Below are 21,769 nucleotides of genomic sequence, written 5' to 3' on the forward strand. Positions count from 1 at the left end.
GCCCGTGTGGTATTTTGTACCGATACTTGCAGAAGTATCGGTACCAGTAACTGGTTTTAGTTCTCAGAATTGCCTACCCTTCAGCACAGTGCTACATGTGGCACAAACTTAATATAATTTATCAATTTGTTAACCAGTCAATCAATAAATTGATGTATGTATGTCAACATGTGCTTATATATATATATATATATATATATATATAATATACACACTATGTGCATGATAAATAGACAGGTTGATGGGTAGAAGTATGAATCTAGATAGATCTGTATAGTTTTCTTGCAAAGTAATGCAAACTTACAACTTGTCCTTTTTCAATTGTGTTGGTCCCAAGGTGCGTGTCCTCCATGCCCCCAGACAGTGAAGGCCAAGTGTCACTGTGGAGGAGCACAGGCCAAGCTGAGACGTTGCAGTTCCAGGACCTGGTCCTGTGGAAAGACCTGTTCCAAGCTGCTCCCGTGTGGCCAGCATCGATGCACACAGATATGCCATGCAGGTGAGAGAAAGGAGGCCACGCTGCAAATAATGTGTCATGAGCTATAAGGGCAATTCCACGGTTTGTAGGACACAGGTGCTAAAAATTCAAAATGATATTTGTTTCAAACACCATACATTATCAGACAATACTTGAGTTGAAGTTTTAAGAATCATTATGTTTTTCAATAAAAGCGGCCATTTTCATTTTCAAAATGGCTGCCAAAATATGCCTATAACCCAATGGTAAAAAAAGTGTATTGTCACATAACTTACTCTCTGTATATCCACTTTATTAATACTCTAAACAGCAATCTTTTATATGTATGCAGTTACCAGAGAAGTCTTTTACCACACGATAGAAAAAAAAGCTGGTTGCTTTAAAGAATTTGATAAAAACTTTAAATTAGTTTGACAATGATGGATGTAACGTCAGTTACCAAAAACAAGGAATTTTTAACTTTATTCATCAAAGAAAGTGAGCTGTATGATGTAACTTGGGATTTCTAATGTATGCCCATATGCCTTCCTTGTAATACCAGAAATGAGGATACTTGGCATACTGGAGAGTCAAAATGAACACTTCAAAATGTGTAACGTCAGTTACCGAAACGTCATACACGAGTATGTAACATCAGTTACCATGACATTAATCATAACTAGAGGCAAATTTTTTGACTTTAGGCCATTTCAATACATCTGGGATGTCAAAGGTTATCAACAAAGAGCAGCAATCCCTTTGATAGAGAATGATGTCATCACCATGGTACATCCATGGATACTTTTTATTTTACTTTATTTTTTAATTTATTTATTTATTTATCATAATCATCCATTTTTTTTGGGGGGGGGGGGGCCTGAGCTTTTGATTTTCGATTCAGCACAAGTTCGAGGTTAAATCATCTGGAAGTTTAGGTTTACCACATGCAATATGCACTCAAATTACCATACAGTACATTCACAGTCGTACAGGATGATAAAGCTAACAAAGTTTGTAGGCCTAATCAATGACATGGTTGCATGGTAACCACCTTTTCTATACAAAAGCTTGTGTACAGCTGTATACCAACAGTTTTATAATCATTACTAATGATTGCTTTTGCTAGCATTTGTCTTTTTTTTTTCTGGAAGCTTATAGTGAAGTTTCTACCTCAAGGCAAATGCACAAACAGATATATTTCTTTGCTTGCACTTAAATGTGTGGTTTAGTTAATGTGGCACATCTTGTATTATGGTACATAAGGCATGTACTGTCATTACTGTTTGAAACTTAGCACTGATGTTGCTCAACGTTTAACACTGATGTTGCTCAAAGTGAGAGGTGATTCTAGGGTTTAAAAAAAGATGGTCATATTTCTTGATTACTTTATTTCATTCATGCAGGGACATTTTGTAATACAGTATGATAATTATGAACAGGAAGATTCGTTTATATTGATCTTAGAATTCTTTCGTTGCAAAGTCCTATTTCTTGGTATCTGGGATGTCTGTGCAAGCCTTGCTATATCAGTGAAAAGGAAAAGAAAAACAGTTATATTACTTGAAGCCAGGAATAAACCAATAATGCTCTTTTAACCAAAAAAGCATAGTGTTTCTTCTTCACAGAGAAATATCAACAGTGCAACACTTTTCATTTAAATCAATTGATGTTGGAGATCATTTATTTTTAATTTATGGCCCTTTACAGAACAATGCCTTGAAGGAGAAGGAGTGAAATAAAAAAAAGAAGAAATATATCACAGTGGATTTCATACATATTTATGCATATTTGATACATATTTGATATGTGTTTTTTTCCCATGACCTGAAAGATATTTTTTTCACACACAAAAATATCCATGTTTTATGTAGTACTACAGGGTATTATTGGTGGGCACTCTAGATAGAAACTTTCCTGTTCATTAAGAAAAAAACAAAAAAAAACAAAAAAAAACAAAAAAACAAAAAAACAAAACACCTTAGTTTTGTCAATATATTTATACTTGGAACTGCTGAATCTAAATGGCTCTGTGTAATCATAACTGTTTAATAAGCATTCAATCTTAAGACAAATGTAAAGAAATATCCTCTGGTGCATTTACATTATTTTTGCCCAACTGTGCTATATGTATGGCATGGGGGGGGGGGGGGGCTTGCCCCCTAAGGGCCCCATCCCATTTGTGTCTTTAGATTTTGTTTTAATTTGTTGCTAAGTAATTGCCTGGGATTGTTACTGGTATACTGCAGCAGTATAATAACCTGTTACATAAATTAGTTCTCTATAACCCCATAGCAAAAGTATGTGTAACGTCAGTTACGTAATGTCAGTTACTGACATGTTTACCTTTAAGTTTTCATAGAACACAAAGAAAATGGGCTAATGTTTCACTTCATATGTGTATTTATAACTGATGAACCAAGGTATGATTCCATATCAAACAAGTCATTCTGAAAGGTCAGAATTATAAAATATCACAAAGCTATTCCCAACCATGATTTTGCATGTGTAAACCCTATGGCAAATGTAAGCGTAACGTCAGTTATGTAACGTCAGTTACCGTCATGCCTTCACTGAAATTGGCATGGTGCTAAAAGGAAATATCTAAAGTGCACATTATTTTGCACACCTGTTCCTAAGAACCTAGGTGTATTGCCATATTAAACACATAAAAGCTAGAAGTCAGGGACATGAGATATTTCCATTTAAATCTACACCATAATTTCCCATGTCCTTTTTCCGTAACGTCAGTTACCGACACATTTTCACTCCCTATGTGATAAACAATGCAGTTTAAGAGAAAAACTTTCCACCTATTTCTTCATTCTCATAAACTCATTCATCAATGCTAATTGCAAGCCCCAGGTGCTTTCATTCACAAAACTACAACGTAAACAATTTCATGAAAATCCTTACGCGTAACGTCAGTTACCGTGGAATTGCCCATAAGAGGAAGAGGAATCCATGCTGCTGTGGTGGTATAGAGACCATCTTTGTATTGAATAGATATATGCTGTATTCATTCAGACATCTGATGTGACTACCACCAGGTACTGTGTAAGCCGTTATATTTGCGAGGGTTTAATTTCACGAATTTCGTGAACCACTGTTGGACCACGAATTTAACAACACATGAAAATGTTGCCATCCTGTAGGGTGATAGTACACTGACAATCAAAGAGTGTATTAGTAGAAGCGCACTTCTATACTCGTTGCTTACAAAACCCTCAATTTCATTTCGCAAAAACATCTTGCGCAAATGTCTGAGACTTTCTCATTCGCGAAAATATCTGTCTGCAAAAATAGCAGCTTGTACATAAATAAGTCTTCCCTTGATCAGCTCTTTATACAATTGGCAAATCAACCTTTAGCAGCACCCTCCTCTCCCCACCCCCCACATTTTTTTCACCAATATCAATGCTAAAGGGGAAAAAAACAACACGATCAGATGTCACAGAATGGATTAAGAGTTTACATTTACTACCCTATTCAGTGTGTCATCCTCTGTCTCTTATCCTCACTGTCCTCATCTTTCTCCTCTTACTCCCCTTCAACTTCACAAAATGATCCACCAGTATTTCATTTCATGCAGCAGTGAGGAGGGGGGGGGGGGGGAGGGGGGGGAGACATTGGAACAGCCATCCAGAGCCATGCACTCCACACTGATGCGAGAAAGCAGTCAAGTTACGAGCCATTCCTAGCTATGATCTTTTGTACAGTTTTTTTGTTGTGATGACTAAGATACCATTAAAACCCTTGTTCCTCATGTGGAATATACCTCACACCAGCTTATCCCAAGCAGCAAGGTGTTAAGTATTTCCTCCTCATCACCATCTCCACCACTCCCACCCCACCCCTCCTCCCACAGGTGACTGCTTGCCCTGCCCCCACACCAGCCAGCAGCCTTGCCTGTGCAAGAAGAGGACCACCCTCCGAGAGTGCGCCTCCCCCAGGTGGTCGTGTGGGGAGGTGTGCGGGAAGCCCCTCCCCTGTGGCCACCACCGGTGTGAGAGGGTGTGTCATGAGGGCGAATGTGGGGACTGCCCCCGCTCTGGTACCAGATGCTGCCCCTGTGGGAAAACAGGTATGTCTCTTTGATCAAAGGAGCTGATCATCTGGTTGCTTCATCTTGTCCCAGTGCTTATTGCATTGTTTAAGACCCAACAACAGTAAAACCCAGTGTTGATTATAATAAGGGGCCACACAAAATTATGCCCATTAAATGTTGTTACATCCTCCCATATTCATTTAAAAAAACAACAACAACAAACAAAACAAAACAAAACAAAAAACTCCTTTTTTGAAGGAATGGGTACTACCTCAGCATGGTAATTGATCGCTAAATGCATAAGAATATTTATTTAATTTGAATAGGCAGAAAAAAGAAAAGACAAGATGTGATCTGTGCTCCACCTGTTGTATCACTTTCCCTGAAATCAAGCATATTCTACTATCATGCCTTTTATTCCTTACTCAAGTTACTAATTTTGTGGGGGGTTTTTTTCTGTAATTCCATACCCAATTATAGTCTTACAGATTTCTCTTCTTCAAAATATCATCCCCTTCAGACCAAAAAGCATTTAAAAGATTTCATATTCAGCCAGTGCAGTCCGTAATTGCAGTCCAATGAATTTCATTGGACTGCACTTACGGACCGCTGAGATTCTGGAGCTGGCCGGCAACGCCGCACGCGATAACAAGAAGACGAGGATCATCCCGCGACATCTTTGTCGTCCATTGCAGTCCAATGAATTTCATTTACCCCTTTTACGCACGATCCTTGCTAAAAATACACTTATTTATATAGGCCCAAATTATTGGAACTCTTTGAATCATGATATAAAAAACGCCCCATCTATATATTCTTTCAAGAGGAGACTGAAGTCCTTTCTATTGCAATCGTATGACTCTACAGTACTGAACTAGCCACTTGGCCTTCTTTCTCACTTACTGACTTAATTACCTTTTTTCCTCTTTGAAGAATAAATTGTATTCTTTTTAGTGGATGTCTGCTGCCATCTACGCTATCGCCCAAAGCGTCAAAGACTTGAATTTCTATCTTACTCCTGTTCATACGTCCCTTCATTTCCTTGCTTTTCTCCTTTCAGGCGTTACAATATCACTTTTTTTTTTCTCCACAACTATCATCTGTTTCTCTTGACATGCTTCTGTCGGAGATCGCTGTCTCTGTTGTGCATTTTCGTTTGCTATTTTGTCTTCTGTTTGTTAGTCTTGTCCATTCCGTTTTGTCCCGTACAACCTTTTCTTCAGTAGTTGTTTCGTTGTCTATAGTCTTTTTCTATGTTTGTTCGCGTCTATGAAAGTAAATGTATTTATCTGTGAATCTAATTCTTAGTGGGCTTCCAGACTTCTTCTTCTTCTTCTTTTTTTTTCTTCTTTTTTCCTTTTGTATTTATGATGCTTCAATTAATCTTCCCACTGATGTTATTTTTCCAGAGGGGCCCACATTCTACAAGCTCTGTCTTTTTAGTGGGTCTCTCCATTTTTCGCACTTTAAGCAAAGTTATACATGTACTTCATTTCGATCACTTCTGTTTCTTTCTTTACAACAATGTATAATTACTATAAGGTCCTCAATTGTTGTACATTCTTTTCAATACATAATGTTCTGTTTACCTTATTCTCTGTTGTCAAAAGAAGTGTAACTTATGTTTTGTCGGAAAATGAAATAAACTTTGAATTGAATTGAATTGAATTGGTTGTCTAACATAATAAGCCTGAATGCTTCATCACAGGTTAATAGACTGTGAAATTCATATTCTTATGCTCCTTAAACCACCAACAAACAAAGAGAAGAAACATGATACCCATTTAGATTGATGGAAGATTACTATAAAAGCAGAAATGTTCACATGCATTTTAATTTCGTGAATTTTGCGAGAGCCGAGATTAATGATATAGAAATGCACACAACAAAAGTTCTTGTCTACACTATATGTATTGAATGTCAGTGGTAATTCGCAAAAATTTCATGCCGCCAAAAATATCTTGCTTTACAGCAAACATTTAGTGGATCATAATTTTTAGTGCTCTGTGATATAATGTGATTACCATCTAAACTCTCCCATTCTTCAGCTCTCCAGCTTCAGTGTACAGAAGACATCCCTCCTTGTGGAGACACATGTGACAAGCCGCTTCCTTGCGGAATCCACCGATGCACTCGCCGGTGCCACACAGGAAAATGTGAAAGCGTAAGTGCGGGGAAAACTGGGTGAGCTTGATGCTGTGAAGGACCGTAAAATGCCCACCACTCATGGGGGAAAAAAAAAAAATTGATTATGTATGTGAATGTATTGTCCACACAGAGCATGACTAAAGTGGATATTTTCTTTGAGTTCATGGCCTATTAGAGGTTCCGTGAAGCTGCAAGAAGCTCTAGATGCTGCTTGGTGCCATCTCAGTGTTCTTTTTTATCAATTTGGCCAACGTGATTGAGCTTTGTTAAATCCAAGGACACAAATCTGTAGCCATTTCGTAGTACGTCTGTGGTCACATTCAAGGGCAAACTTCTTATTTTCATCATGTCAATTTTTGGCATGGTGCTAGGAATGTTGCATAATTTTCAAGGATGTTTTTGTGGCATGCTCAAACCCCATTAAAGGTAGGGGATACCTTTTACAGACCTCCCAAAATGCAGCAAAACATTAAATATGAACCCCAGGGGACTTGTTTAGGCCACTGCTGAGAAATTTGGAAGTCAACAGTTATCTACAATTTGAATAATGCACAAAACTCAACTACTCAGTAGTTCTGTGTGTCAGCCGCATTTAAGCCTTTTTGTTGCAGTCTGCTGTATCTTTTATCTATAAACACAAATCTAAAAGTATAAGAGCTGATGTAATAACATATAGAGTGTGTAGCAAGAATGTATTAAGAAATGTTTGTAAGTTTGATGAACTTTCTTCACAAAATGTACATGATGGACACACATGCAGTGCATGGGTCTGCAAAGGTAGCCTAGTAATGTACTGGAATTTACGGTGAGCCCCCCAAAAAATTCAATTCAAAATCTAACGGTCAATAAAAATGTACTAAATGTTACCTTCCACTTTCAATACTTTATGGGAGTTTCTAAAATGATACTCTCTTCAACATACCACTGTATCTATATAACTCTTCATTTAAGGCATGCAAATGGGATTCCCTACCTTTAAAGTAGGTGATGTATGCTGAAATAGAGATGTTTAGTGCTTTTTCAGCACCTGTCTTCCCATTGAATCTCACAGTGCCTTCAGATGTCAAGAAAGAAATGCAGATGTGGAGCGCGAGAGAAGACGCTTCCCTGCCAAGAGGAGTACAAGTGTGACCACAAGTGCACCAAGATGAGAAACTGCAACAAACACCAGTGCAAGCGAAGGGTATATCACATTCTCTAATTGTCATGATAGTTATTAGTCATTCCATTCAATCAGAGATACACAGCTGATGTATGCTATGAAGCAGTGTGTTCAAATTCATGAAATTCTTTCGTCGAGTTGTTTTCATTGCAACTAATTTACCAATTGCCCCACATCGACATAAATAAGCACTGTATTGATCAGTGTTTTAGTAGTAGCCATGACAAAAGAAATCATGGGCATACTTACTCCAGCAGGATTCGAACCTACAACCTCCTGATCTCTGGACTGGCCTCTTATCCACTAGACCACTGAGCTTCCACCCAACAGCCAGTGTTGGTTCTAACCCTTGTAGTTGCAGCTGGTACTGCGTAATCATTCACTTTCATGAAATTCTTTGGTCATCGATTTTATTGCAACTGATTAGCAAATTGCTTTACATTGACGTAAATAAGCACTGAATTGATCAGTGTTTTAGTAGTAGCCATTGCAAAAGAAACCAACAAAAACAAAACAGTTATATTTGGATGTTAAAGGACAAGTTCACCTTCATATACATGTGGATTGAGTGAATGCAGCAATATTAGTAGGACACATGTACATCAATGTAAGTTTGGGGGAAATTGGACAATCAGTTCAAAAGTTATGAATTTTTTAAGTATCTGCGCAGTCACTGCTGGATGAGAAGACTACCACAGTGTATGATGTCACATGCGTACAACAATATAAGGAAAATAAAAAGAGAATTCAACAAAACTTTACTTTTTTAGTAAAGTGCACATTTCTTCGACTTGTTACTGACTTTATATCGTTGTACTCATGTGACATCATAAGCTATAGTAGTCTTCTCATCCAACCGTGACTGAGCAGAAACTTAAAAAATTAATAACATTTGAACGGATTGTCCGATTTTCCTCAAACTCTCACTGATGTGTTTCACTAATATTGCTGCTTTCACTCAACCCAAATGTCTGTGAAGGTGAACTTGTCCTTTAAGGAATTTACCACTGCTACATTGTAATAAGCAAACCGTTTTCCATGATGTTATGCCAGTGCCCTTTCTGCATTCATCCACAGCACCAAATGCTGTTTTTCGTTGAAGCACTGTTCTTATGCTTAGCTATTTTTCTTCAGTTGTGCCAGAGTTAACGACCATATTTCTTATTCCATTCCTTTCTCTGTTAAGTCTTTCTTCTTTTTTAAATCCTCATGTAACTCATATCACAGTGGCATATCTTTAAACAAAAAAATCCAAAGGGACAACTCACCATGAAGCATTGTCATTTGCAAGCAGAGCTACTTTTCATGATTTTTAGCGTGAGCAATACACTGAGAAGCATGTTGGTCATTTCAGTCGAGCAAAGTGCCTGTATTCTTATTTGTAGCAAGTTTGCTTCAGAACAGACCGATTGAATATTAAAGTCCCAACAAATGACACTGTATTTTGAAGCAGCGAGGGTGTGTTCTATTGTTATAGTGAGCAACTTTTTGTCCAGCTGATAGCTGTAGATCTACAAAATAAAAACCAGTCTTTGTATTATCCTCCCGCAGTGCTGTAGTGGTGACTGTCCGCCGTGTGAACAACAATGCAACAAATACCTCCCTTGTGGCAACCACAAGTGTCCGTCACTCTGTCACCCAGGTAAGCCAAAGCTGGAATATGTTCTCCTTTTGCTTGCTCCTTCCTCTCATTCCACCATGAAAACCACTTAGAAACCATTGCAGCTTTCACTGAAAATATAGAGAAAGAGATCCTTAGCATTTGGGCATAGAAGGCTAATATTTTTGTTAACCCTTGCTGTGCTTTGTTCACCAATTAACTTGTCCATAGGAGCGCTTTCTCTGCCAATTGGCACAGATGTCTGAAAACTAATTGCCCTTGAGAAAAGATCCCTTATATCCCCCTTATACCATTTATGTCACCAGTTTGGAGTTTGAAGTTTGGAGTAATTATCTCAAAGCTGCTGATAACGAGTTGCGTCATGATTTGTCAGGGAAGAGCCTGTTGTCCAGGATCAAGACCAAGGTCTTGAATTTATAGAGGTGGATGGAAGCACGCACATATCTTCTTTAAACAGAATCTTTAAACACAGGCCAGTCATTCTAAGAGACTCTGTTACCCAGTCTGATGTATGGATGATGAGAGACAGATTTTTTGCCTCGTCATCTGCTTTTTTTTTCTCTCTTTTTTTTTTAATTGTTTGGGCATTTTTTTTTGTAACCAGACTGTCAATTTTAACTCTGTTCTCATGGCTTGGTGCAATGTACATGTATCTTGTGTGAATACTTTTTTTTTTTTTTTCTCTCTCTTTTTATTTTTTTATGTAACCATAAAACAAACAAAGCACACAATAAAAACAATGTACAAATGTCCAGCCTATAGCATTAAAAAGGGTTCAGTAAACAAGTCACATTAAACTATCTGCCATAATGGAATAACACAAGAAGATGGATGTCTATGAGATATATGAAAATAGAGGATCAACCATTACAAAAGCATGGACCACTTCCTCAAATGACATTGTAATAATTACCTTTCTTTTGTGCTATAGCATATTCAGTTTTCTGTTTATACTTTACTAAAGCCATAAATGCATCAAAATTCAAAGTTGAACCTTGAAATCTACATCTATATATATAAAACTTAAGACAAAGAAATAAAAAATTTATACATGTACAAAATTCTACGTCATTATTTACACCAAACATCATATTAAAAGGCAAAAAGGTATATACCTTTTTGGTCTTTTCCTCTATGAAATCAAATAATTTTTTCCACAAAGGTAGTGTTTTAGGACAGTGTACAAATAGATGAAAAGCAGTTTCCTGTTCTTGACTACAAAACATACAGTTTGGGTGTTCTATTCTTTTAATCTTAAATAAGAATGCATTTAAACCAATAACATCATGAAAAACCTTAAAATAAAAGGAACGAAGTTGTGTTTCAACAGTACATTTATAGTTATTCATATGAATAACATCCCACTGAACTGTTTCATCATTAATGGAGAAGAGGTCTTTCCATTTACCTATTCTTTTCTCACATGAGGAGTCACAATGTACATTTCTTATTACCGGATAAGCATGTTTAGAAATTTTCTTTTTTTTCACCAGCTCTGACACTATTTTATCAAACATATCTTCATCGGTATCCAAGGAAGAATCAAACCATGAAAGATAAATACCATTCATTAAAGAGTTATATTTTCTCCTATCCTTAATTGCAATATCAAATTCCAGAACTAGCTCTTCAAAGGTTTTGACACGACCCCCTATGTGCAAATCATTAATCAAATTAATTCCTTTCTCAAACCAGTCAGGGTAATAGAAAAAAGGTCTATGTTTCAAACTAACTTTCTTATTCCACCATACATAGTCCTGTAAATGAAAATTTGAAAGGCCAAGGTCTTTCAAAATACCTTCTCTATAAATGTACCATACTTTTAAGGTTTCAACTAATTGAGAATTCTTAAGCTTGTTCAAAACACAACCTGGGGCGTTTGCTCTCCACAAGACTAAGCTATGTTCATGAAAATTCAATAGCATTATCTGTTCAATATCCTTCCATGTATTTGAATAATAAGGATCTAAGAATTTTGCAACCCATGTCATCTTCTGAGCCTGTGCATAAACCAAAGGATCAATCATACGCAAACCGCCTGAATCATAATCATTACATATTAACTCTCTTTTCACTCTATCTCTACCCCCTTTCCATATAAATTTAAAGAGCATACTATTCAGTCGTTTAAAGAACGACTGAGGTATATTTAAACAAAGCACAGTAAACATAAAAGTCAGCTGAGGTAAGAGCAGTGCTTTGACCACAGCTATCTTTCCTAATAATGACAAATTTCTTTGCTTCCAACAATTAAGTGTATGTTCTATTTGTACTAACTTGGGTACATAATTCAATTCATACAAAGATTTCGTATTCAGCGAAAAGAGAACACCCAATGCTTTAAATGAATTTTCCTTCCATTGTAAACCTTCCAACTGAAGAGGATGAAAGGTAGACCCTTTTAAGGATCCAATGTGTATAGCTTCAGATTTTGATAGATTTATTTTACATCCAGAGAATATTGCAAATTTGTGTAACAACTCAAACAGATTTTGAAAAGACTCTGCATCACCATTCAGAAATACTGTTGTATCATCTGCATACATACTCAACTTTTTTTCATAATTCCCAATGGGTATACCTTTAATATGTTCACTGCTACGAATAGCAATACCCAGAACTTCTATGGCTAAAATGAAAAGTAATGGGGATATTGGACAACCTTGGAAAATACCTCTAGATAAAGAAATTTGATCAGTGAAAAAACCATTATTCACCACAAAACTACTTCTCTCATTATAAAAAGTTTTGATCCACTGAATGAAGTTGTTTCCAAGGTTAAATTTCTTAAGAATTTCAAATACAAAATTATGTTCAACCCTATCAAATGCTTTTTCAAAATCTAGAAGCAAAATCGTTCCTGGTATCTTCAATATGTCCGTATATTCAATCATGTCCGCAATGGTCCGAATATTAGCACTTATATTTCTACCTGGCATAAAGCCTTGTTGATCTTCCTTAATTATGGTATGTAAACTCAATCTTAATCTATTTGCAAAAAACTTTGCTATTATTTTATAATCTACATTCAGTAGTGATATGGGTCTGTAATTTTTCACTAAATAAGGATCCTTATCTTTCTTTGGTAGCAACATTATGACACCTTGTGTGAATACTTTGTGTGTCACTGTCTGTGAAATACATTTCTTTGTCTCTGTAGGTAGATGCTACCCATGTCCACTGATGGTGGAGCTCAAGTGCCGATGTGGAAGTGCCAAGATGTCCGTCCGTTGTGGCAGAGAGAAAACGATCAAACCTCCAAAATGCAAGAAGCCTTGCCTGTAGGTGAAATAAACCAGGAACTATTTACAGAATGACTTTATCAAACCATGAACACATTCAGGGAAATGATAAAAGATTTATGATGTGACTTTCTTTAAAGTCATCAAATATGACATTTTATCAGAAACTTAAACCTTTGATCTCGATCATGTGACTGCCATGCTAGTTGCGTGCATTAAATGTGCCTGGAATCATTTTTTTTTAAATCACATCGTTCATCCCTGTGATGAGTCAAGGATTTAGTTTTCATGAATATTCACCAAGACAGATTTAGATTAGTTTTGTAATGTAGATGAAGCAAACCAATTTTAATGTATTTTTGTTTCCATTACTGAGTGTTGTGTGAAGTATTCATTGTTGTCACATGGCCTACAAAGCCATTTTGACATTCCAGCACAAACCGTACCAGTATTTCAGTCAGTGCAGACCATACAGTCCTACATACAGCATACGTTTCGCAGGGTTTCTATTTACGCAAATCTCGCAGTTTACGTCTAATAGCAAATTTAACAACACAAAAAAATATTGACTCTTATCCCAACATAAATGCAAAATGCGCAGGCGTATTTCTCTGTCAATTACTGTGTTCTATGATCACAAACCTATAATCTCTCATGGAATTGTTGGAAAGTCCCGATTTGCGAAAAATGAGACACATTTATTATAGCGTGTTGAGTATTCATTAACTCCTGCTTGTTTCCTACTTTCTGCTAGAATACCACCAGACTGCCATCACAAGGTGAGAGATCCACACACCTGCCACTTCAAGAAGTGTCCGCCATGCAAGCAGGTCTGTGGGAAGGTGTTCCCCTGTGGTCACACCTGTCCCAAGAAATGCCATTCTGCAGTCATCCACAAGAACGTAGAGAATAAGGTAAGTCGGCAGCAGCACTGATCGTACTGGCGTTGTGTGTTCCTTCGTTTTTGTTTATGTCGATACGAACTGATAAAAGATTGCTCACAATAATTTGAATGTGCTTTTACTGAACGAGATGCAATGTATGACTTGAATGTCATTTCTCACTCAGCAGTACATTGTCATATTTTAATCACAGTCCACAATCTACTTATCTACTCAAACAAACATTCTTTTGCATTTGATCTGTGATGTTTGGAGTACCCACATAGCATACTGTATATGCCATATATTTTGCGAGTCTAAATTTTCGCGAATCGGGAATTCCCGACGATTTCGCGAGTGGTTAAATTTGCGATCGTGGAGTCCTGTACTGAACGAAGAAATGTACACGCGTACGTAACATTCACATCGTGATCAGAGTCAACATTTTCGTGTGTCTTTAATTTCACAAATAGCACCCGACTCGCGAAATTCGCGAAAATAAAAACCTCGCGAAATATTCTCCTGTACTCCTGAATGGAGCTACAGTCAGATAGTTTGGGTGAAACAGTATTCATATGTCATTGAAAGATCTTTGTGTTGATAGCTCTCTGTGCATTTTAATGACCCTTGAATGAATGGTAATTACTCTCTGCATGAGGCACATTAGATCATTACCATAGATCCCTTTCAACTCATTTTCTTTTATGCTTCGTGTAAACTTTCACAATTTTACGGTACAGCTCAGTCCTGTTGATAGCAGGTTCCATTCCATAATAAAAGCTAAATGCAATGCATGCTGTTGATTTTTTTTTTTTTTTTTAATCTGAAGGGACCAAGAACACCTTGGCAACCAGCACCCAAGATGGTAATCAGCACCGTAAATGAGCCTTGCCCACCATGTGAACACCCCGTGCCTGTCCAGTGCCTTGGTAAACACGAGGTGAGATGGTGTTCTCACGTCGAGGAATAAGACAGTAGAGTAGTATTATGATTTTGTCGGGCCCATGTGAACAGGTCTTTGCTGGGGTTGGAGTTGGAAGGTGGTTGTGAATTTAGATAACAACACAAAGCTGTGTCTCATATGAAAAATGAACTGTACAGGATGATATTTTTGCGGCATGAAATATTCATGTGAATTGGAGCCAATGGGCCTGTTTCGCAGCAGGAAATTTTCTCAAATTGCCACTGGCATTCAATGCGTAGTACAGACAAGAACTTTGGCTCCATTTTAGTTTTGCAAGTCTTGGCCCTCCCGAAATTTATGAAATTAAAATGCGTACAAACATTTCTGGTTTTACAGTACTGTGAGCAAATTGCAAAGTCATGCATGCAAGTTGATTGTGATTATTTCTCTGATTGTGATTATTTCTGTGATTGTGAAAGAAGGCTGCCTGTGAATTTGAATTGAACAAGATTTTTTTTTTTTTTTTTGGCATCACTTGCTGGCAGTATTTCAAAATGATGACAAATATCACCACTGTTTCTGGTAGGAGAGCTGTTCATGTCGATGTTGATAAAGATGTTTCCCGGTAGGCCTATCCAATCGCTAAATGGTATTAAATTGAACCCATACAGTGCTGTAAGCTGTTGATGAGCCATGAAATGGCAAGACTTGCAACACACTGCTATGATAGTGCTGAATGTAAAAAAAATAAATAAATAAAATGAAATAAAAATGAAAATGAATAAACATGTAAGAAAAGAAAGATAATACAAAGACAGGATGTTTTCATGGTTTTGGAAAGTATGATGTAACTTGGTTCTTGTTTCCTCACCTCCCCCCCCCCCCCCACCAGACAAGTGATCTGCCTTGCTCCCGTGCCAAGCCATTTTCCTGTAGGAGAGCGTGTGGGCGTGTCCTTGCATGCACCAATCACACCTGTAAATGGGAGTGCCACGAGGTCACGGGGTCACCTGACGACACTAAGGTGAGACATCAAGACAGCATTACATCTGCCAGCTCAAGGAGACTTAACCTTTTCAGTGCTAGGGACTTATGGCAGTGTGTAGTGTGTACAGCACTATGGTTATTTCTGTGTGCCAATTGGCCCTCAAAGTACACAAGGGATTATTGTAGGTCTGTTGTACAGGTTGTGCAAAATGGTTATTGTGAGGTTTTGTGAGTCTGAATGCAGTTTGATTTTGTTACATATCTTCTAAGCTTCAAAAACAATGAAAGGCAGATGTGATTCTGTAAATGCATGCTCAGTGAGTATCAAACCAATACACAGTCTTCTTAATGTTTCCAGCAAAAATTTGTGAATGTTTTATATGGTGTAAATGGCAAACATATTAACAATTTATGGCCCTTAGGATTGCCTTGAATTTTATTGTGTTATCAATTCATTGTGTTTCTCTTTTTTCAAGTCAGTGTGTTATTGCTGAGAGATTGTCAAATAACTGCATAATTGATACATTAGTTGTCTCTGTTTTGAAGATGTAATAAACTGATTTTTGAACCTTAATAACCCTAGGCTGGAAACAACTGCCAGGAGTGTGAGGAGGGGTGCAGTAAGGAACGCCCCGAGGGGTGCAGACACCACTGTCGGCTACCCTGCCACGAGGGACCCTGCCCCCCGTGCAAGAAGACCAACAAGACTCGTTGCCACTGCAAGGCCATGGCCCTGTATCTGGAGTGCAAGTGAGTCATCGTTGTAGGTTACTTGATGTCGTAGGACACTGTTACTTCCTGTTTGTTATTGATCACACATTTATTGTTGATATACAAGTAATGCGCAGGTTAGAGGGCATTAGTGGAGATGCAGCACATTCGAGGGTATTTACAATGACACTCTTGCAAATTTGATCTTCAGCTTACTCTCGAAATTTGGTGATGCATGTGGCCTGAAGCATGTTTCAATTTGATTCACCTTGCTTCCATTCACACTTAATTGAAATTAGTGTCATTTGACACAAAGAAATATACACATGACATAACATAACAAGCATGTATTTTCAAGAAAGGCACAAACTTGTGTTTTCCTGTGCATCCAGTTTAGAGCCATTCCTTTTAAAGATATCAGTAAAATGGCCCAGAAAAACTTGACATCTCTGTGGCTGTCCTCTCCAAATTATGACACAGTGCTTGGCTATTAGCTACTGAGACAGAGAGGGAGGAGATGCAATCCTGCAAGGGGCCCTGCCCCCGGGAGTTGGCCTGTGGCCACCCCTGCTCCAAGACATGCCACTCGGGGCCCTGCTCTGATCCCCAGTCCTGCACCTTCAAGGTGGCCAAGCGGTGCCAGTGTAAGCGGAGAAAAAAGGTGAGTTCCCACAGGAGCTGATTGTTGTCTTGCCCGAAATGTGACTGACAACATTTTGTGTACATATTCGTACAGCATCTATCTATTTCTGTTAGGAAGTTGTGACTGCCCAAGTTGACTTATTATGCGGGATCTATTTATGATATCAATACTGGGTGATACGTTTCCCAAAGTTTACGCTAATGTATTTCTGAATTCATGTTATCTAACCGCCCAAAGATGTGTGTGTGAGGGATGATCACGTTTTGATCCAATAAAGATGCAAGTATGTGGTTTCAATAGCATCATAATACTTGGTTTATGTGCATGAAGTTTTGCCAATAACTTTTACAAAAGAAGAAAATTTATGAAATTGTGCAGTGGAAACCAAATTTGTCCAATTAAGTTTATCCATCATTTTAGTGAGTGTCGGGAAGTGATGCATTGGAACTCAAATCCTTGCTTTTCTTTACCAGGAGTTTTACTGCCGTGAGGTGCGTGCGGGAAACACCAGCGTTGAGTGTGATGATGCCTGCAAGCAGCAGAAAGCGGCGAGACAGCAGAAAGAGGAAGAGAAGGCTCGGAAGGAGGCAGAAGTGGAGAACTTGAAGCAGCAGGTAAAAAAACCAAAGTGTCCCTCTGATGTGCCTTTGTCATAAAGAAACCCATTGGAGTTACAGTAGGACTTCTTTGCGATGCACTGCTCTCTGTGAAGATTGTATGTTGATTGCTCTATCTGTAAACAGTAATTTGGTTTGGACTTATCAAATATTTGCAATAACCGTTAAACAAGGAATGTTCACATCCATTTTAATTTTGTGAATTTTGCAAGAGCCAAGATTTGTGAAATTAAAATGCATGCAAAAGTTCTTGTCTACACTGTACGCCTTGAATGCCAGTGACAGTTCGCAAAAATTTTATGCCACAAAAATACAGTATTCCCTTTCTTCTTAGAATTTGTTATATGGGTTTCGTTTTTTCATTGTGTTCGTTGTTGTAGTTGTCTTTCATATGAAAATTATTTATTTCCCTTCGAGTGAGTTTGCGTTGTTGTTGTTGTGGTTACTCTCCTCTCTGTAGAAGGATCTTGATGAGTACAACCGCCTGATGAACAAGAAGAAGAAAACGCGCAAGAGGAGAGAGATCGTCGAGGAGGAAACCTTCCTGGAGAAGTACGGGAAGACGATGCTCGTCATAGCTGGAGGAGCAGCCATCTTGTGTTTCGCAGCTTATCTACTTCTACTGCAGTGATGACTGGGATGTGCGGAGTGTTCTCGTTCATACCCAGGAATGTACAAGTTACTGTAAAAGTGGATACTTTCACGCGAGTAATTTTTCACGCTCAGCTGGGTAAGATGAGTTTTGCGTGCTTTTAATTCCGTGGAATCAAGACATCAACAAAGAAACATATGGCATGCTAAAATATTTGCGTGCTTTTGTTTTCGCGCTAGTTTCTGGTTGCGCAAAAATTTCAACACCGCGAAAATTTCCACTTGTACAGTGGAAGGATGATTTCCAGGGATACGTGTATTTTAGTATCACATTCCTCTTGTTTTGTGGGTAAGATGTTTCAGACGGGCATTGTGTAAATGTATTGACTGTATTGTGTGTCACTGTTAACAGAGATGTGTCATTCATTTACCAGATCACATGTGCTTGTGACATGACAACCTAATTTGCTTTATAATAAAGCATTTCTTGGCATTTTTTCAGATTCAATCTTGCATTATATGATTACATTATATATATATATTTTTCTCATATATTTCTTTCAATAAAACAGAGCATTTATCACTATTAGTTTGGGTAAAAATTAGGGATTTTGTAGGTAAGGAGGAACTACAAAAGTGAGTCACTGGAATTCAAAATGTTGTGCCAAAGATTTGTGTTACCACTGTAATGTGAGCTTCCTGTGTCAGAGAATATTTTTTGAACTGGAGCACTAACAATGTTTGGATTTGATTTTTTTTTTTGAAATTATTTCCACTGCTGCAGCCTTTACCAAAATTATTTTGTGGAATCAAGTACATGGAAATATTGCATGGTTTTATGAATTTAAAAAAAAAAGAAAATCCACAATGGTTGCACATGTACTAACTGCAAATAAACATAGTAGTATGACATCATTTTAGTATCTAAATGGGACGCATTCCCAAAACATGCACAAAATATGTGCAAAGATAATCTTGGATTCAAGAAATATGGATGCACGCAATGTTTAAATTGTTCTTTTCTGTGACACCTTTTTTCTTAAGTCTTTGCGTTGTGAGGTAAAGTTCTTGTAAACTCAAAAAGCACTTTGCACCTGGTTGAATTGATATAGAAACAGGTCATATTTGTTGTGTGCTGATGACTCATGGGAACATGTGAAAATTGTTAACAATTATTATTCATACACTGTATGTGTATATTTCTGATGCCTCAACTCATGAAGTTGTAAATTGAAAGACACTTCCTAGTCTTTTTAAGACTGTTTGACATAGAATTTGAAGAATTTGAAGAATTTCAATGGTCCTTCTCCTTGTGATATAGAGCAAGATTTTTTTTTTTCAAATTAATGAATTCTACCATCAAGTTTTGTGTTTTTTTTTTTTGCAATTGATTTACTAATTGCCCTTCATTAACTTAATTAAGCACTGATTATTCAGTGTTTTAGTTTAGCAAAGATAGAAAATCATGGGCATACATACTTGGTTTTTTATCATGGCTACAACTGCAGCACTGAATGATATGTGCATATTTATCTCAATGAATGTCAATTTGTCAATCAGAGCAAGAATTTATTGTACATTGTGGTTGGGCATTCACTTCAATTAAATAGTCACTTTTCTGAATTATTGATGGACTTCTTATGTAATGGTGATGGGTTCCAGGCATTTTTGCAGATTATTTCTTTTATTGCCATCTTTTCTAAAGCATGGCATGATTATATTCAACCCTCAGCATGCTGCACTCGTGCAATCATGGAAGTTGTGGACTGTCTTATTGAGGGATACTTTAAAGTAAATTTAGCCTTGGAGGGTAAGTATCTTGATGCGTGCTTTGCATGCGGCTCTCTTGGGGTACAGGTAGAGTTGAATTAAACACTTTCATCTCATAAGGAACATTATTTGCCTTGGTTTATCATAGTTGTCTCTTGATGTTGTTATGTTTTCCTGACTTTCAAGACCTATCAGTCTGTGTTTTACCAGTAGATGCAATCTTCAGACATGAGGACGATCTAGTGAATAGTAGAGTTAATGTGTGCAAAGTCAAAAGTACAAGTGATTGTACATTCCCGCTCATTTCTAACTACAGCAGGTATAAAAGGGAAGGTTAATTCAATATTCAGAAACTGAGGATATCAGAGCAAAGTCCATTAAAGGAGACTTGAACCCCCCCCCCCAATAGTTATAGATCAGGGCGCTGCTGCATTGAAATTGAGATTAAACAGAAGTCAAAAAGTCAAACAGAAGTCTCAAAATACTCGATTCTGATTTGCCAATGCAGTGCACTCCCATTATAACAAATACGTTTATAACGGAATTCCAGTTACAATGAAATAAAAATTTTTGCTGCAACATTAACGGCTCTATGTATTTTCATTGCTTATGTGTTCGCTTATAACGAAAGAAAACTGCCGGTCCGGAAGACTTCGTTATAATGGGAGTCCACTGTACCTCACTTTCATTTGATTTTCTGACTTATGTTTCATGCATCTGTTTGTGCAATAGGGCCCAGGATACATTAAAGGACAAGTTCACCTTCATTAATATAAGGATTGAGAGAATGTAGCAATATTAGTAGAACACATCATTGAAAGTTTGAGGAAAATCGGACAATCCATTCAAAAGTTATGAATTTTTGAAGTTTTTGTGCAGTCATCCCTGGATGAGAAGACTACTGCAGTGTATGATGTCACATGCGTACAACCATATAAGGAAAATATAAAGAGAATTTCACAAAATTTCATCTTTTGAAAAAAGTACACATTCCCTTGACTCATTACTGATATATGTTATGGGTAATATTATTCCCATTGCCTTTAGAAAGAGGCAAGTCAAGTGCTCTTTTATTATGCGAAAAAAGTGAAAATATGTTGAATTTTCTTTACATTTTCTTTATACTGTTGTACTCGTATGACATCACAAGCCTTAGTAGTCTCCTCATCCAGCGGTTCCAACACAAAAGTTTTAAAAATTCATAACTTTTGCATCAATTCTCCAATTTTCCTCAAACTTTCACTGATGTGTTCTACTAATATTGCTGCATTCTCTCAATCCTTATGTTAATGAAGGTGAACTTGTCCTTTAATGACACAGTGAATACAACTGTACCTCTGTCCTTCAATTTCTATCTCCTTCAAACTGCTGCACCCACCAACCATACAGCATTAATGTGGCTTGACTCAGAAGTTGTCTAACTCTGCTAACTTAGCTAGACAGTGATGCTCAAATCGAAATGTAAAATGGACAGGTTTTGAAAATTGCACAAAAACGTGCCGCATGTAGAGCAGAAGCTTGAACTGAAGCCTAGTCTGTGCTTGCAGACCCCACCGTGGAAAATTTAAATGATTGTTGGTATTATTTTCAACAGTATGTTGTGAAGCATGGCTGTGCAACTCTGTGTTCATGGATTTGGAGTAGTTGTGCCGTTGTAAGGATCAGTTTCCTGTTCAAACTGGTGTGATGAAAATGTTTTTCATGGCTGCAAGGACATTGTCTGCAGCTACTTCCCTTTGTGCAATGCAAACTTTACATGTTGTGATCTCAGCAGAATTTTCAATGTTCTCTTTGTATTGTTGCTGTTTTGCATGTACTGTTGTAAATCCATGCCAAATGTGAAAAGGGACTGGATTCCCTTACATTGCAAGGTCACTGATTCACTTCTTTTGTTGCATTAAAAGCTTGGCTTAAAGGATATCATGATGAGAGTAATGATATTCAATTTTGCCATACCATTAATTAGCATCACATTGTACCGGCACATTTC

The 21,769-nt window shown here is 37.5% G+C and overlaps 1 protein-coding gene across 1 annotated transcript in view; it reads left to right on the forward strand.

Annotated features, from left to right (window-relative positions):
- The window catches only part of LOC140235387 (NF-X1-type zinc finger protein NFXL1-like), a 34,603-nt gene extending 16,487 nt beyond the window's left edge, over positions 1-18,116 (forward strand). The window contains exons 6-18 of the mRNA XM_072315416.1: positions 338-499; positions 4,323-4,538; positions 6,551-6,666; positions 7,702-7,833; positions 9,364-9,454; positions 12,594-12,714; positions 13,430-13,589; positions 14,386-14,496; positions 15,353-15,484; positions 16,031-16,197; positions 16,639-16,819; positions 17,275-17,415; positions 17,879-18,116. Of these exons, the coding sequence (XP_072171517.1) occupies positions 338-499; positions 4,323-4,538; positions 6,551-6,666; positions 7,702-7,833; positions 9,364-9,454; positions 12,594-12,714; positions 13,430-13,589; positions 14,386-14,496; positions 15,353-15,484; positions 16,031-16,197; positions 16,639-16,819; positions 17,275-17,415; positions 17,879-18,049 (1,901 nt within the window). The 3' untranslated portion in view covers positions 18,050-18,116. The remainder of the gene's footprint in view (positions 1-337; positions 500-4,322; positions 4,539-6,550; positions 6,667-7,701; positions 7,834-9,363; positions 9,455-12,593; positions 12,715-13,429; positions 13,590-14,385; positions 14,497-15,352; positions 15,485-16,030; positions 16,198-16,638; positions 16,820-17,274; positions 17,416-17,878) is intronic.
- Positions 18,117-21,769: the final 3,653 nt, after the last annotated feature.

This window comes from Diadema setosum, chromosome 11 (assembly GCF_964275005.1).
Source record: "Diadema setosum chromosome 11, eeDiaSeto1, whole genome shotgun sequence".
Taxonomy (NCBI): domain Eukaryota; kingdom Metazoa; phylum Echinodermata; class Echinoidea; order Diadematoida; family Diadematidae; genus Diadema; species Diadema setosum.